An 18,108-nucleotide genomic window follows, 5' to 3' on the forward strand; every position below is an offset into this window, starting at 1 on the left:
AGCCAAGGGAGGTGCTGCATAAGAAGAAAGTAAAGTTCGGGATGCTGCAGCCGGCGCGATTATGGGTCACGTACCACACTAGACACTATTACTTTGAACGTCGGAAGAAGCATGGACCTTCATCCAAAAAGAGAAGCTGGACCAGAACTGAGGGACTGATGTTGGGGGGAAACGACAATGTTGGTGTATAGAAATGTAAATTGGGGAAAGGGAGGTTCACTATATCGGGACGGTCTTTGACGGGGGGGCGGGGGACACACTGAGAAATGTGGGCGCCGGTGGGAAAAAGGGACATAGGTGGGGGATGGGGGAATGGGAACGGGCCTGTAGGGGAGCTGCGCCATAGGGGGCGGGACGGCTCTAGAAAGCGCGGGTCTTTTCCCACGCTAGAGAGATGATGGCGGAAGACAGGCGCAAGGAGGATGGGAGTTCCACACACGGGGGGTCAAGGAGAGAGCGGGAGAAGCCGGGGTCAGTTGAAGTCAGCTGACTTTCGGAAGCAATATGGGGGGAGTAACCATGCTAGACGGGGATCTAGCCGGGGGGGGGGGGGGGGGTAGGGGGGGGGGATAACTGGGTTGCTGCTGCTGGGATCGAGAGGGGGCTGGTAAGAGAAGAGGTGGTCGGGGCGGGAATGTGCCGCCTGGGGGACTGGTGGGTGCGCGGGACCTGGACGTGGGACTGGCCCAGAGTGGGTGACGGCTAGTCGACCGGGGGGTGGGGGGCAGCCCTCCAATCCGGCTGATCACGTGGAATGTGAGAGGCCTAAATGGGCCGATTAAGAGGGCCCGAGTGTTCGCGCACTTACAAGGACTGAAGGCAGACGTGGCCATGCTTCAGGAGACGCATCTGAAGGTGGCGGATCAGGTTAGGTTAAGGAAAGGATGGGTGGGACAGGTGTTCCACTCAGGGCTGGACGCAAAGAATAGAGGGGTGGCTATATTGGTGGGGAAACAGGTGTCGTTCGAGGCTAGGAATATAGTAGTGGACAACGATGGCAGATATGTGATGGTGAGTGGCAGACTGCAGGGAATGGAGGTCGTGCTGGTAAATGTATATGCCCCGAACTGGGACGATATGGGATTTATGAAACGGATGCTGGGACGTATCCCGGACCTGGAGGTAGGAAACTTGGTAATGGGGGGGGGGGGGGGATTTCAATACCGTGCTGGACCCAGGGTTAGATAGATCTAGATCCAGGACCGGAAGAAGACCGGCAGCGGCCAAGGTGCTTAGGGGGCTTATGGACCAAATGGGGGGAGTGGATCCGTGGAGATTTGCTAGGCCGCTGGCCAAAGAGTTCTCCTTTTTCTCCCATGTCCATAAGGTATACTCCCGGATAGATTTCTTTGTTTTGGGTAGGTCACTGATTTTGAGGGTGGAAGGAACGGAGTACTTGGCCATAGCTGTTTCAGACCATGCCCCGCACTGGGTGGATCTGGAACTAGGAGAGGAGAGGGAACAGCGCCCACTCTGGCGACTGGATGTGGGATTATTGGCGGATGAGGGAGTCTGCGGAAGGGTGCAGGGATGTATCGAAAGGTACCTGGAGGCCAATGATGATGGGGAGGTCCAAGTGGGGGTAGTATGGGAAGCGCTGAAGGCGGTGGTCAGGGGAGAGTTGATCTCCATCAGGGCTTACAAGGGGAAAACAGAGGCCAAAGAGAGGGAGAGATTACTGGGGGAGATTTTGAGTGTGGATAAAAGATATGCGGAGGCCCCGGACGAAGGACTATATAGGGAGAGGCAAAGACTCCAGACGGAGTTTGACCTGCTGACCACAGGGAAGGCAGAGGCACAGTGGAGGAAGGCACAGGGGATGAGATAAGAGTATGGGGAAAAGGCGAGTCGGCTGCTGGCCCACCAGCTTCGTAAGAGGACAGCAGCAAGGGAAATAGGGGGAGTTAGGGATGAAACGGGAACTATGGTGCGGAGTGTAGGGAAGGTAAATGAGGCGTTTAAGACCTTTTATGAGGGGTTATATAGGTCCCAACCCCCGGAGGGAAAAGAGGGGATGCAGCAGTTTCTGGACCAACTAAGGTTCCCGAAGGTGGAGGAGCAGGAGGTGGCAGGCCTGGGGGCGCCAATTGGGGTGGACGAGGTGACTAAAGGGCTGGGGAACATGCAGGCAGGGAAGGCCCCGGGACCAGACGGGTTCACGGTGGAATTTTATAGGAAATATGTGGACATGCTGGCCCCGCTGCTGGCAAGAACCTTTAACGATGCCAGAGAAGGGGAGACTCTACCCCCGACAATGTCGGAGGCGACAATATCACTAATCCTGAAGCGAGATAAAGATCCGCTGCAATGCGGGTCTTATAGGCCTATCTCGCTCCTGAATGTGGACGCCAAGTTGCTGGCAAAAGTGCTGACAATGAGGATAGAGGATTGTGTCCCGGGGGTGGTGCACGAAGACCAGACAGGGTTTGTAAAGGGGAGACAATTGAATGTCAACGTGCGACGGCTATTGGGGGTGATGATGATGCCCCCAGCAGAGGGGGAGGCAGAGATAGTGGCAGCAATGGATGCAGAGAAGGCATTTGATAGGGTAGAGTGGGAGTACTTATGGGAGGTGCTGATGAGGTTTGGGTTCGGGGAGGGGTTTGTCAGCTGGGTTAAACTCCTCTATGGAGCCCCAGTGGCAAGTGTAGTCACAAATCGGCAAAGATCAGAGTATTTTCGGTTACATAGGGGAACAAGGCAGGGGTGCCCTCTGTCCCCATTACTATTCGCGTTGGCAATTGAACCACTGGCCATAGCGCTGAGAGACTCTAGGAAATGGAGGGGGTGGTTAGAGGGGGAGAGGAACACTGAGTGTCACTCTACGCAGATGACCTACTGCTGTATGTGGCGGATCCAGTGGGGGGACAGAGGTTATGCAGATATTGAGGGAGTTTGGAGACTTTTTGGGATATAGGCTTAACATGGGAAAGAGTGAGCTTTTCGTAATACACCCTGGGGACCAGAGTAGAGGGATAGATGGCCTGCTGCTAAGGAGGGTGGAAAGAAACTTCCGATATTTGGGGATTCAGAGAGCCAGGAGCTGGGGAACTTTACACAAACTCAATCTGACTGGGCTGGTGGAGCAGATGGAAGAGGATTTCAAAAGCTGGGATATGCTGCCGCTGTCACTGGCGGGCAGAGTGCAGGCGATTAAGGTGATGGTCCTCCCGAGGTTTCTATTTGTGTTTCAATGTCTCCCCATCTTGATCACCAAGACCTTTTTTAAGAAAATAGATAGGAGCATTATGAGCTTCGTGTGGGCAGGGAAGGCCCCGAGAGTAAGGAGGGGTTTCCTGCAACGTAGCAGGGACAGAGGGGGACTGGCGATGCCAAATTTAGGCGACTATTGCTGGGCCGCCAATGTGGCGATGATCCGCAAGTGGATGATAGAGGGAGAGGGGGAGGCGTGGAAGAGGCTGGAGATGGCATCCTGTAAAGGAACGAGCTTAAAAGCGCTGGTGACGGCGCCGCTCCCACTCTCCCCGAAAAGGTTTACCACAAACCCAGTGGTGGCGGCAACATTAAGTATCTGGGGGCAATGGAGGCGACAGAAGGGTGTGTTGGGAGCCTCGGTGTGGTCCCAGATCAGGAACAACCATAGGTTTGCCCCAGGAAGGTTGGACGGAGGGTTCCAGAGCTGGCACCGGGCAGGAATTAGGAGAGTGGGAGACTTATTTATAGATGGGACGTTTGCGAGCTTGGGAGCGCTAGAGGAAAAGTATGAGCTGCCTCCGGGGAATATCTTTAGGTATATGCAGGTGAGGGCGTTCACGAGACAACAGGTGAGGGACTTTCCGCTGCTCCCGACACAGGGGATCCAGGATAGAGTGCTTTCGGGGGGGTGGGTCGGGGAGGGCAAAGTGTCCAAAATATACCGGGAGATGAGAGAAGAGGGGGAGGAGCTGGTAGAAGAGCTGAAAGGAAAGTGGGAAGAAGAACTAGGGGAGGAGATAGAGGAGGGTCTGTGGGCTGATGCCCTAAGTAGGGTAAATTCCTCTTCCTCGTGTGCCAGGCTTAGCCTTATCCAATTTAAGGTGCTGCATATAGCACACATAACGGGAGCAAGGTTGAGCAGATTCTCCGGAGTGGAGGACAAGTGTGGGAGGTGCGGGGGAAGCCCGGCGAACCACACACATATGTTTTGGCTGTGTCCGGCACTGGAGGGGGATTGGAGGTGAGTGACGGGAGTGATCGCGAAGGTGGTGAATGTCCGGGTCGAGCCAGGCTGGGGGTTAGCTATATTTGGGGTAACGGATGAGCCGGGAGTGCAGGAGGCGAAAGAGGCCGATATTGTGGCCTTTGCGTCCCTGGTAGCCCGGCGAAGGATTTTACTCATGTGGAAGGAAGCGAAACCCCCCGGCTTGGAGGCCTGGATAAACGATTTGGCAGGGTTCATAAAACTGGAACGGATTAAGTTTGCGCTGAGAGGATCGGCTCAGGGGTTCTCCAGGCGGTGGCAACCGTTCCTTGACTACCTAGCGGAACGTTAGGGGAAAATAGATAGCCAGCAGCAGCAGCCCAGAAAGAGGGGGGGGGGGGGGGGGGGGGGGGGGGGGGACTTGTTTTTGTTCTAGTTGGGGTGGAGAGGGGTGGGGAGCACCATTTCTTGTTACTTTGTTAGTTCACTACTTTATTTAAACAATGTTATCTATTAGTTATTGTGTTACCATTTTTGTTGATTTGTAAGGGGGAAAAATTGTGTTTGAAAACTTTAATAAAATATATATTTTTAAAAAGTTATTGCTCCAGGAATTGCAGTTCAGAATATCATACTGTATTCATATTCTGGAGTTTTATTCAATTTTCTCTCAAATGCTAGGGAAGTAATTTATGCAGATGCCTTACCTCTCTTCCTTGATTGCCAAGGGGCTGTAGGTTAGATAGAGTTCAGAATATAGAAAATTGTGTTTGTTATGTTGAAGGAACAGACTTGGATGGACTACAAAGCATTGTGTTCCTACTTTCTTCTACAGCTTTAGTTTTAATGGGATTTCCTGAAACCTCTCTATTTCTTAACATTCAGAATGACTTACTTGTATGCGTGACCAGTTATCTCATTCCTAACAACAACACAGTCCACCAGCCATTTTGCATACAACCCTGAGTTATCGTGGCCAATCAGCACCGTTGTAAGTTTCCCAAGTTCTGACACTAGAGAAATGAAGACACAACAGAAAGACATTTGAACAGGTTTATTGATATGTCAAAACAAAAAACAGCTCACTTTGGCAATAACACATAAAAAAGATTTTTCTAGACTTTATAGATTTCTCCCAATATCCTTGATAATTGTCTTAATTGTAAGAGCTAAATTTGACGTCACAGATTAAAAATCTGAGAAACAAATTGAAAGTTAAATCTATGGGCTGAGTTAAATAGAACCCATTCGGGGCTAGGTGGCAGGCAGACCTGTGTTATCACAGAGGGAGGGTGCACAACCCACTCCTGCCAGCAGGAAACCTGACCCCCATTAAGTCAGTAGTGGAAATGGACCGAATAGGGAACCTGACTGCTGGACAAATCGGCTCATTAACAAGCCACTTAAAGATTATTATCCCTGAGCACTCTAGAATTTTGTGGTTACTTAGGGATTTACCCCAAGGCAAATTGGTTTCCAGTGCCTCCTGAAGGCCTCCCAGCAAACACTGTAGGTTTGCCAGTGCCCTTCCAGGGCACAGGCCCCCTCTCCCACCGCTCTCCGTCCTTATTTCAAAAGCAATTAGTGCTCGATTAAGAGACCTGGCCTTGGGAACAGAGTGCCTGCTGATACCAACCCTCTGCCCTTGCAATGACACTTTCACCCCCACTTCCCCTGGCCCCTTGCCAGCGACTCCCCGCCAATTCACCTTCCCACAACTGAGGCCTGGGTCCCTTTTTGATTCTAGGCCTCTAGTGGGTGCATTATCAGCAGTAGCCTAAGCTCCTGGTGGTGCTAATGTGAAATGAGGAGATGCCGGCCTCTGCTTAGTCGGCAGCTCCTGGATGGCGGGAATTCGGCTGCCTAGGGTCCTAAATCTTGGGGCAAGGTCCGAGGCTGACCACTCAAGTGCCTGATAAACATTTAACTTGGTCGGACCGTTCCCACTGAAACGACGCAGGTCTCTTGCCAATTAGCCAACTGTTGGGAGGAACCCGTGTCAGAAACTCGACTCAACTGGTCCAGCCACTTAAATGTTGTGAATATTAGCACAAGTCAGATATTCTCCAATGAGTGACTCCCCACCTCGCTCATCAAAGCCCCTTCATTGTCTACATATCGCAAGCAAGGGTGTGATGGAATACTTTCCATTTGCCAGGATGGATCAGCTACAGTAACACAATAAGCTTGACACCACTAAAGACAAAGTAGTCTACTTGATCGGTATTCACCATATCAAGCATCCATGACTAGCTAAACGTGGCTCCAGTGGATACGATCCAGGTTGTACTGCACAAACACACACGTACCAAAGTTTTTTTGGAAGCCCCTCCCAAACTCACAATCTGTAGGGCAACTAGGGATGGGCAATTCATGCTGGCCTAACCAGTGACACCCACATCCCATAAATGAATTTTAAAAAACTACTAGAGGCAACTGCACATGTGAATAACATCACCTCTAAGTTTCCCACACAGCTTGCTGACTTGAACATTTTTTGCTGTTCCTTTATTATTGCTGTGTCAAAATCCTAGGGCATCCTAACTAATAGCATTATGGGAACATATTGATTGCACTGGTTCAAGAAGAATGCCCAGCATACCTTCAAGAGAAATAGAAAGGATCGGCAATAATTGCCAACATGGCGAGTGATGCCCAAATCCCAAGAATGAATACAAAAACCTCAACTATATAGAAGAGTTGTGTAATAAAATATTTAGTAGTTCTACATAAAACTGTGACCTGTTGAAGTCTTAGCTTTCTTCAGGATGAGACTATTTGAAATTTTTTTTTGGTTTGGATTATGCAGAATAATTTAAGACCTAAATTAAACAGAACACATTAAAAATGGGAGAAACAATTTTAAATTTTAATTCTTAATTCCTACAGAACAATCTATGACATTCTCAACACCTGTTTAAGATTAGTTGCAAAGACAAAGAGCTACGAAATGAATCATCCACATAACCTTTCAGTTGGGAAACAGTGTGTAGCATGGCAAAAGAAAATGGGACTGATGGATAAGACATTTTCCAGACATGTTGTGTATCTCACAACAAAAAAAAAAGTAAGTGAAGTACACCTTTTCAGTTAATAATAAATTAAAATTTTATCATGAAAAAATCAAATCAATGTAAAGTTATATCTTCTACTGACCTCAAATGTCATTTCAAGGATACTTTTAGGTATTTGTAAGATACCCGTCTCTCCCAGTTCTCCTGATATGCAGATCCAGGGATTAGCTGTAAACATGGAGCCTCCTAACTTTTTACTAGGAATGACCAGCACATGGTACGGAATCACTGTCAATATAGAGTACATAAATTATATCAAACATATTGCATATAAAGCTTACTGGTATTGTAGTGTACAGAAATCCTTTCTGTTATCTTATTGATCGATAATAGCCCAAACTTTGCTGTCAAAACAGTAGTGGGTTTAATGTCATTGTTCGGTATTAAATGTATAAATCGTCAATCTACTTGTGGCAATGAAGAGATACCCTATGAATTACTGCAAGGTTCATGGGCAATTTGTACTGTTCTGCTGTTAGCCTCGACAAAACAGCAGTTCATCTCAATCTCCCAGCAAGCTTCATCAATTTGTGTATTAATTAATAATTAAACTCACTGTAAAAATTAGGGTTGTACTTAATAATGAAAGTACCTTCCTAATAAGGAGATTATGGGAGGCATTCTCATTCACTGTCGCTAAGATCAGGAATCCCGATCGGGCGGAGAATCCCGCGATGGGCCAAAAGCGGAATCGGCGTCGGGCAACAGACTCATCCCCAGTCTCTGCTCCTGCCTTGTCAGCTGTTGCGGGCTTCCCACCCTGCTCTGGCGGGAACATGCAAACAGCTGATTTGCATTGATTTTATTGCAATTAATGGGCTGTAAACCTGAATCTCACCCTCGTCATGCTCCAGCACTCACAGCAGGAACTCCACTGGGTGGGCTTTGGTGCGAGTATTGCCAAGCGCAGTCCTGGAGCGATGGACCCAGAGGGGTTCAACGGGATCAGCCCATTGCTTATGTGCCCCTCTGCCGCTGCCAGGCTGAAGAAGGGGGCTCCCCCAAAGGTCCTGGAGGTTGGGTGGGCTTGGGCTGTGGGTAAGGGGTTGATGCTGGGATCCTTCCCTGTGTTTGGGGTCCCGTGTCTCGTCTGCCTCTTCCAGTCCTGGGCAACCGGAAGATCACTCTTGGCATGGTGAACTCAGGCAGCCCTTTGTTCAAGATCTTCATTCTGGTCTAATCTGTTCAAACTCTGATGTGGCTTTCTCATTCTGAACTGCTCTGCCTGACAGCTGATGAGCAGGCCAGACAGTTCAGTGAAGAATCAAGCAAAGATCACTTTCACTTTCCTCACAGCTGCTCTCTCAGCCTCATGTTTTTGCAATTGCTGCTTTTTGAAGTGTCAGAGCCTTCCTAGAAAGCCATTGAAAAGGTGTGAACCATGAGAAATTTCAGTGCAATTCCTTTAACTTGCCTTTGATTGGCTTAAACATAGGTTTGTTTATTCACGCTTGAATGCACCTGAAGTACCCTCCATTGATCCTAACCACAATGTTCATAAACATTCCTCTTATGTTTGACAGCTACTGACCACTTCAATAATGCTCTTTTCTAACTGCAGAAAGTCTGTGTGTGTGTTGGGGGGTGGCTTAAGGGGGGTGGCTGAAGTGGAGGTGCTTTTTAAAAATTTGTTCATGGGACATGGGTGTCGCAGGCTGTGCCAGCATTTATTGCCCATCCCTAATTGCCTTTGAGGGGCAGTTAAGAGTCAACCACAGTTCTGTGGGTCTGGAGTCACATATAGACCAGACCAGGTAAGGATGGCAAATTTCCTTCCCTAGTAGACATTAGTGAGCCAGATGGGTTTTTACAACAATCAACAATGGTTTCATGATCGCCATTAGACTTTTTAAATTCCAGATTTTTATTGAATTCAAATTTCACCATCTGCAGTGGCAGGCTTTGAATCTGGGACCCCAACTCTTTAATAATTTCACCAGAGATCTTACACATCCTGCTTTTGCTTTTAGGATTTCTTTCAAAGCATATTTAGAAAATAATCATGGAAAAAGTTTCAGGGTGCGATTTAACCAAACGTTTCTAAGTGCGGTGGTGAGCGGGAACTGTCTCGAGTTTTCCGACGCTTGGATCAGCGAGGCCGTCACTGCTATAAATCATTAATTGGTCCACTTAATGTTGCCCCACAGGCTTCATGCCGCAAATGATAGTCTCGCTGGCTCATTCACCGGGACTGCGATCATCAGCCCTTGTTAACAAGGAAGAGCAGCACTTAAACCGCTCCTACCCCACGATTCAGGTTTGCCGACCTGGGCAGATTGTTGGACACGGTAGAGGCCAGACAGGATTCCCTGTTCTCCCGAGGGGCTCGGAGGGTCAGCCACAGGACAGCCAGTGCCGTCAGGGAGGAAGTGGCAGTCAGCTCGAGGACTGTAACCAGGAGGACCGGCACCCAGTGTGGTAAAAAGATGAACGACCTCAACCAGGTCGCACAGGTGGGTTGGCACCAGACACCCGACCAGCCCCCCACCCTCCCGAGAATGCGCTTGACACCACCCCACCTCCATACCCCATAAATCCCCATTACCCTTCTCCCCATCTCTCCGATACCCCCCTTCCTACCCAAATTCCCGTCTCCCTGACCCCCATACTCCCCACCCTCCATACTCTTCAGCCACCCACACTCCCACCCACCTTCTCCCCATCCGCCCACACACTCCCTACCCTTCCTCTCCTCATCCCCCCTGCATCCTCCACCCGCACTCAATGACAGCCGGGGTGGCCGCATGGGCCTGGTTGTCCACCTGGGGTGGTCCTTGAAGAGGCCGGGGATGTCGGACTGCCACAGGGTGTAGCTGCCGTGCACATTCGTTGGGAAGCGTACACACACATGCATGATCTTCATGTGGCGGTTGCACACAAGCTGGACGTTCCTGTTGATATAGGGCATTCCCAGGCGGCCAGGTGAGCATAAGGCGACATGCGGCTATCTATTTTTTTTTATTCGTTCACGAGACATGGATTTGCCAGCATTTATTGCCCATCATAATTGCCCATCATAATTGCCCTCAAGGAGGCAGTTAGAGTCAACCACATTGCTGTGGGTCTGGAGTCAAATGTAGGCCAGACCAGGTAAGGACGGCAGATTTCCTTCCCTAAAGGACATGAGTGAACCACTGAATTCAAATATCACCATTTTCCAAGGCGGGATTTGAATCTTGGTCCCTAGAGCATTACTCTGGGTCTCTGGTTTACTAGTCCAGTGACAATACCACTACACCACTGCCTCCCCTTTATGTTATTGTTAATCAGAAATTAGCCGCTGGACCTGGGGCATCCCGTCGATGGCAGAGAATCCTGCCACCCGGGGATCTTGTTTGGCCTGCCATTCCCACTCCCGGGTCTTCTCCTTTCCCCTCTTATTATGGGCTATCTTCTCCTGCGAGTATAAAAAGAGGACATTGTGAGCCGCACATCTGATGGATCACGGGGTCTATAGCAGGTGGCACCTGTGGGCACTGCACCTAGACATTAAGAGGTTGTGATGGTGAGTGCCGGAGGTTCGGAGCAACAACATGGGAGGTCGGATGTTGGGAGGGTGCGATGTGTCAACTAGTGGATTGAGGGAGGTTGGAAATTTAGGGGTGGCAGGCAGGACTGATGCCAGGAGGAGAGAGATGGTAACATACCCTTGCAGCTCATAGGGAGTCATTCATCTTCTGCCTACACTGGACAGCAGTCCTTGTCATGCTTCTGGCACTAACTGCAGCTGGCACTACTTCCCAGGCGGCATTTGTCCTCATGCTCTTGGGTCTCCTACTCCCTCGGGGCTACAGGGTGCCCTGCTTCTCCTCCACAGCATCCAGATCTGAGTCCAGAAAGTGAGGAGCAGATCTCCGCACTGTCATCGTCCTGGCTTGATTGGGAGTTAGTGCTGAGGGACCATTTAAATGCTGCTCCCCCTTGTTCACAGTGAATAATTGAGCTCAGAGTTGGGCGAATCACATGCCTGGGAACTCAGGCTCAGTTTCACTTAGGGTTTTGTTTTTTGCACTAAGTGTGGGTGAATTGCGACCTGAATCGTGCCCATACATCCGTCAGGAATCACCCCACGATTCTAGTCCAAAATTACACTTAATAATTTTTCGGGAGAACTGCACCCTCAGTTAACAATTACTCAGTTACTTAATTAACATTAACTCAAGAAATTAAGAACACCCAAATGTCTCATCTTAATAACCAGGAATAAAAGTTAGATTTTTTGCTGCTGGAAGGGGAGCATATTCATTATCTTCTGTTTGCACTTAAGCACTTTACAGGTCATATTATTTCTTTATGATCATTAATTTTCACCTCACTATCTCTAATCTCCTTCAGCACTACAACCCTCAGAGAAATCAGGATTCCCAATCTCAAATGCATTGTCTCATTGCATTTGCCTCACCGTTAGCAGCCAAGCCTTCGATGGTCCAGGCCCTAAGCTCTGGAATTTTCTCTGAGCTTGCAAGCTTCTCCAACTTTCTTTCATCCTTCAAGACTCACCTTTAAATCCATCTATTTGACCAAGCTTTTATTCTCTCTCCCTAATATATTGGTCTCAGTGATTATCTTTTCGTCTGATTATGATTCTGGACTATGGGATATTTTCCAATATTAAAGCTGTTTGTGTATATATATATATGTGTGTGTATTTACATATATATGTATAGGGTATATGATTTCCCTCATACTTCCATTCATTCTGATTTTAAATGTATTCATCAATTTTATCTCCCAATTTTGAGTAAGAGTCACCACCCAAAACATCAACCAGTCTGTTCTCTTCACCAATGCTGTCTGACCTACTGAAAGCTTTCAGCATTTCTAAGTTTAAGATTTTCAGCATCTGCAGTATGTTCCTTATTTTTTATATGGTGATTCTTTTTTTAAAAAAAATCTTGATTCAATTTTAGCAAATTTTCAACAAACCCCTCCTTACAGAAAAAAGAAAAGCATAAAACACACAGATCAACATCGTACACTTATATTGCGAATTCCCCCAATGTACAAACCCCCCCATGAAACAATAATAAACACATACCCGAAACCCCACCCCCCCTCCCCCTCTGGGTTGCTGCTGCTGCTGACCTCCTCCTAACGCTCCGCGAGAAAGTCTAGGAACGGTTGCCACCGCCTGAAGAACCCTTGCACAGACCCTCGCAAGGCAAACTTTACCCTCTCCAATTTAATGAACCCTGCCATGTCGCTGATCCAGGCTTCTACGCTTGGGGGCTTCGCATCCTTCCACTGCAGCAGAATCCTCCGCCGGGCTACCAGGGACGCAAAGGCCAGAATACCGGCCTCTTTCGCCTCCTGTACTCCTGGCTCGTCCGATACCCCAAATAATGCTAACCCCCAGCTAGGCTTGACCCGGGTGTTCACCACCTTAGACACAGTCCTCGCAACGCCCCTCCAGAACCCATCCAGTGCCGGACACGCCCAGAACATATGGGTGTGGTTTGCTGGGCTCCCCGAGAACCTCACACACCTGTCCTCTACCCCAAAAAACCTACTCAACCTCGCCCCTGTCATATGCGCTCTGTGAAGAACCGTAAATTGTATCAGGCTAAGCCTGGCGCAAGAGGAAGAATTAACCCTACCCAGGGCATCAGCCCACAGACCCTCATCTATCTCCTTCCCCAGCTCCTCCTCCCATTTACCCTTTTAGCTCCTCCACCGAGATCTCCTCCTCTTCCTGCAACTCCTGATAGACCGCCGAGACCTTGCCTTCTCCAACCCACACCCCGAGAGCACCCGATCTTGAATCTTACGTGCTGGAAGCAGCGGGAATTCACTCATCTGCCGTCTCACGAACGCCCTCACCTGCATGTACCTGAAGGCGTTTCCGGGGGGGCAGCCCAAATTTCTCCTCCAGCGCCCCAAGGCTCGCAAACGTCCCATCTATAAACAGGTCCCCCATTCTTTTAATTCCTGCCCGATGTCAGCTCAGAAACCCCCCATCCATTCTCCCCGGGACGAACCGATGGTTCTCTCGGATCGGGGACCAAACCGAGGCCTCTACCTCACCCCCGTGGCGCCTCCAATGCCCCCAAATTTTCAGAGTCGCCGCCACCACCGAACTCGTGGTGTACCTCGTCGGCGGGAGCGGTAGCTGTGCCCTCACCAGCGCTCTCAGACTCGTGCCCACACAGGGCGCCATCTCCAGCCTCTTCCACGCCGCCCCCTCCCCCTCCATTTCCCACTTACGGATCATCGCCACATTGGCAGCCCAGTAGTACCCACATAGATTGGGCAACGCCAGCCCTCCTCCGTCCCTGCTACGCTCCAGAAACACCCCCTTTACCCTTGGGGTCTTATTCGCCCACCCGAATCCCATGATGCTCCTGCTGACCCGTTTAAAAAAGGCCTTGGGGATCAGAATGGGAAGGTATTGGAACACAAAGAGGGACCTCGGAAGGACCGTCATTTTCACTGACTGCACCCTACCCGCCAACGACAGTGGCAACATATCCCACCTTTTCAACTCCTCCTCCATCTGCTCCACCAGCCACGTCAAATTGAGCTTGTGCAGGGCCCCCCAACTCCTAGCCACCTGGATACCCAGATACCGAAAGCTCCTTTCCGCCCTCTTCAGCAGAAGCTCGTCGATCTCCCTTCCCTGGTCCCCTGGGTGTATCACAAAGAGCTCACTCTTCCCTACATTAAGCTTATATCCGGAAAAGTCCCCGAACTCCCTGAGGATCCGCATAACCTCCGGCATCCCCTCCACTGGGTCCGCCACATACAATAACAGATCATTGGCATACAGCAACACTCGGTGTTCCTCTCCGCCCCCGAACCAGTCCCCTCCAGTTCCTGGACTCCCTCAGTGCCATGACCAAAGGCTCAATTGCCAATGCGAACAACAAGGGAGATAGGGGACACCCATGCCTCGTCCCCCGGTACAGCCAAAAGTATTCCGATCTCCGCCGGTTCATGGCCACACTCGCCACCGGGGCTTCATAAAGTAGCCTAACCCAACTGATGAACCCCTCTCCGAACCCAAACCTCCTCAGCACTTCCCAAAGATACTCCCACTCCACCCTATCGAAGGCCTTCTCCGCGCCCATAGCCGCCACTACCTCCGCTTCCCCTCCACTGCAGGCATCATAATTACGTTGAGGAGCCTCCGCACATTGGTGTTCAACTGCCTACCCTTCACAAATCCCGTCTGGTTCTCGTGAATCACCCCCGGGACACAGTCCTCAATTCTGGTAGCCAGCACCTTCGCCAACAACTTTGCGTCGACGTTGAGGAGCGAGATCGGCCTGTACGACCCACACTGTAATGGGTCCTTGTCCCGCTTCAAGATCAGCGAGATCAACGCCCTGGACATTGCCGGGGACAGGGCCCCCCCCCTCCCTCACCTCATTGAAAGTCCTCACTAGTAGTAGGCCCAACAGGTCCATGTACTTCCGGTAGAATTCCACCGAGAACCCATCCGGCCCGGGGCCTTCCCTTCCTGCATGCTCCCCAACCCCTTAACCAGCTCCTCCAGCCCAATCGGTGCCCCTAGCCCAACCACCTGCTCCTCCTCCACCCTCGGGAACCTCAGCCGATCCAAAAATCGGCGCATCCCCCCCCACCCCGTCGGGGGCTCAGACCTATACAGCTCCTCATAAAAGTATCCCATTTATTCCCACCACACTCTGCACCGTGTTACCCCCTCGATCCCTAACTCCCCCAATCTCCCTCGCTGCCTCCCGCTTCCAAAGCTGATGTGCCAACATGCGGCTCGCCTTCTCCCCATATTCGTACACCGCCCCTTGCGCTTTCCTCCACTGCACCTCTGCCTTCCTGGTAGTCAACAGGTCGAATTCAGCCTGGAGGCTTCGTCGCTCCTTGAGTAATCCCTCCTGGAGGCTTCGTCGCTCCTTGAGTAATTCCTCCTCGGGGACCTCTGCCTACCTCCTATCCACCCTTAATATCTCCCCCACCAATCTCTCCCTCTCTCTCCTCTCCTTATGGGCCCTAGTGGAGATCAGCTCTCCCCTGACCACCGCCTTCAGCACCTCCCAGACCACCCCCACCTGCACCTCCCCATTGTCGTTAGCCTTTAAATATCTTTCAATGCACCCCCATATCCGCCCGCTCACCTCCTCATCTGCCAACAATCCCACATCGAGGCGCCACAGCGGGCGCTGGTCCCTCTCCTCCCCAACTCCAGCTCCACCCAATGCGGGGCATGATCTGAGGTAGCTATGGCCGAATATTCCGTGCCCTCCACCCTCGGGATTAGTGCCCTACTCATAATGAAGAAATTTATCCGGGAGTAGGCTTCATGGGCGTGGGAAAAAAAGGAAAATTCCCTGGCCCCCGGCCTGGCAAACCTCCATGGGTCCACCCCCCCATCTGGTCCATAAATCCCCTAAGCACCTTGGCCGCCGCCGGCCTCTTACCCATCCTGGACCTGGAGCGGTCCAATGCTGGGTCCAACACCATGTTGAAATCCCCCCCCCATTATCAAACTCCCTGTCTCCAGGTCCGGAATCCGACCCAACATGCGCCTCATGAATCCGGCATCGTCCCAATTCGGGGCGTATACATTCACTAGTACCACCCGCACCTGCAGCTTACCACTCACTATCATGTACCGACCTCCATTATCTGCCACGATGTTCAGCACCTCAAATGACACCCGCTTCCCCGCCAAGATCGCCACCCCTCGATTCTTTGCGTCCAACCCAGAGTGGAAAACCTGCCCTACCCACCCCTTTCTTAGCCTAACCTGATCTGCCACCTTCAAATGAGTCTCCTGGAGCATAACCACATCTGCCTTCAGTCCCTTCAGGTGCGCGAACACACGGGCCCTCTTGACCGGCCCGTTCAGGCCTCACACATTCTAAGTTATCAGCCGGATCAGGGGGCTTCCCGCCCCCCTCCCTCCCCCCCCCTCCCGCCCCCTCCCTTCCCCCCTCCCTTCCCCCCTCCCTTCCTTCCCCCCTCCCTTCCCTTCCCTTCCCCCCTCCCTTCCCTTCTCCCCTCCCTTCCTTTCCCCCCCTCCCTTCCTTCCTTCCCTCCCCCCCTCCGCCGACTAGCCATCTCCCTTTCTAGACCAGCCACATGCCCGTGCCTCCCGCACCCTCCATTCCCCCAGGCGGCGGACCCCCGACCCGACTCTCTCTCCGAACTCCAGCTCCCCTTTGGCCAATGCAGCAGCAACCCAATTCCCCCCCCGCCAGCTAGGTCCCCTAGCTGTATTGCTCCCCCCATAGCACTCCCGTAAGTCAGCTGACTCCTGCTGACCCCGGCCTCTCCCGCCACTCCGTCGACCCAGCAGTGAGAATCTCTCCTCCCCCTCCTGGCAGTCAGTGTGCACTCCTTTCTCACACCGCCCTTCCCCCTGGCCCCGCCCCCTTCCTTCCCTAGCACGGGAAAAGCCCGTGCTTTCCACCAAGCCGGCCCCGCCCTCTCTGGCACAGCTCCCTTTTGTGGCCTTATCTCAGCTCCCCCACCTCGGGCCTCCCATTCCCCCTCCCCACCCCCGGCGAGGCCCTGTCCTTCCAACCACCGACGCCCACACTCTCACACAACCCCCACTTCGACCCATTTAACCAACCCCACCCAGCACCAAAGAAAACAGAAACAGAACATCCCCCAAAATACAATAACCACAATAACCCCCCCTCGACACCCCCTCCCAACAAACCCTCAGTCTTTGTCCAACTTTTTGGCCTGGATAAAGGTTCACGCCTCCTCCGGCGTCTCAAAGTAATGGTGTCGGTCCTTAAACGTGACCCACAAACACGCCGACTGCAGCATCCCGAATTTCACCCCCTTCCGATGCAGAACCGCCTTAGCCCGGTTGTACCTGGCCTTGTTCTTGGCCACCTCCGCACTCCAGTCCTGATATATACGGATCTCTGCGTTCTCCCACCTGCCGCTCCGCTCCTTTTTAGCCCATCTCAGAACACACTCCCTGTCCACAAAGCGGTGGAACCGCACCATTACCGCCCAAGGCGGCTCGTTGGCCTTGGGCCTCCTCGTCAGGACTCGGTGAGCCCCATCCAGCTCCAGGGGCCTCGGGAAAACTCCCGCGCCCATCAGCGTGTTCAGCATCGTGGCCACGTATGCTCCAGCATCTGACCCCTCCACTCCCTCCAGGAGACCCAGAATCCGAAGGTTCTTCCTCCTCGACCTATTCTCCATGTCTTCAAACTTTTCTTGCCACTTCTTGTGCAGCGCCTCATGCGCCTCCACCTTCACTGCCAGGCCCAAGATCTCGTCCTCGTTCTCCGAGGCCTTTTGCCGCACCACCCGGATTCCTGCCTTGGGCCTTCTGGGTCTCGACCAGCTTATCGATCAATGTCTTCATCGGCTCCAGCAGCTCTGCCTTCAGGTCCGCAAAACAGTGCTTGAGGAACTCCTGCTGCTCTTGCGACCATTGCGCCGACGCTGCCTGGTCTCCACTCACCGCCATCTTGGTTCTTCTCCCTCGCACTTTTTGCTGTACCAAAATCACTTTTTTCACCGCTCCACTCCTGGTCCAATCCATACAGTGCCGGGGGAATCATACTGTCGCCTTCCCACACTGGGAACCGTCGAACAAATGCCGCTGGGGCCCCTAAAAAGAGCCCCAAAATCCGTTTCTGACGGGTTCTGCCTAATGTGCGACTTAGCTCAGCACAGCCGCAACCGGAAGTCCCATATGGTGATTCTTTTTCTTCCAATGCAACATTATAGTGAGTTATTAAACTATCCATTTATAGAGTGAATTTGCAAATATCTGTGATTTTAATATCTCTGGGTTTCTTTTACAGATAATTAGTATTGATCTGAAGGTTAGTTCTTCTGGTGAACAAGGACCTTTATTAAGTAGAACTAAATTCATCCTGGAAGTTCTAAGTAGAAAGTGGGTAATACAATATGGTTTTAATAAGTGATTACAAATCTACA

At 51.4% G+C, this 18,108-nt stretch overlaps 1 protein-coding gene across 8 annotated transcripts in view; it reads right to left on the reverse strand.

Annotated features, from left to right (window-relative positions):
* Nucleotides 1-18,108, reverse strand: part of dennd5a (DENN/MADD domain containing 5A) — a 496,539-nt gene that overhangs the window by 63,475 nt on the left and 414,956 nt on the right. For 4 of the 8 annotated variants that reach the window (XR_011933108.1, XR_011933106.1, XR_011933109.1 and 1 more), the window contains 2 exons: nt 7,298-7,443; nt 5,037-5,154 (listed from right to left, as the gene is read on the reverse strand). Coding sequence is in view for 4 of the 8 variants with exons in the window: in XM_072466513.1 (XP_072322614.1) it covers nt 5,037-5,154; nt 7,294-7,443 (268 nt within the window). In the remaining 4 variants the exon portion in view is untranslated. Of the gene's footprint in view, nt 1-5,036; nt 5,155-7,293; nt 7,444-18,108 lie in introns of all 8 variants that reach the window. The other 4 variants (XM_072466513.1, XM_072466511.1, XM_072466510.1 and 1 more) reach the window with 1 other exon arrangement.

The sequence above is a fragment of the Scyliorhinus torazame genome, chromosome 10, assembly GCF_047496885.1.
Source record: "Scyliorhinus torazame isolate Kashiwa2021f chromosome 10, sScyTor2.1, whole genome shotgun sequence".
NCBI lineage: Eukaryota > Metazoa > Chordata > Chondrichthyes > Carcharhiniformes > Scyliorhinidae > Scyliorhinus > Scyliorhinus torazame.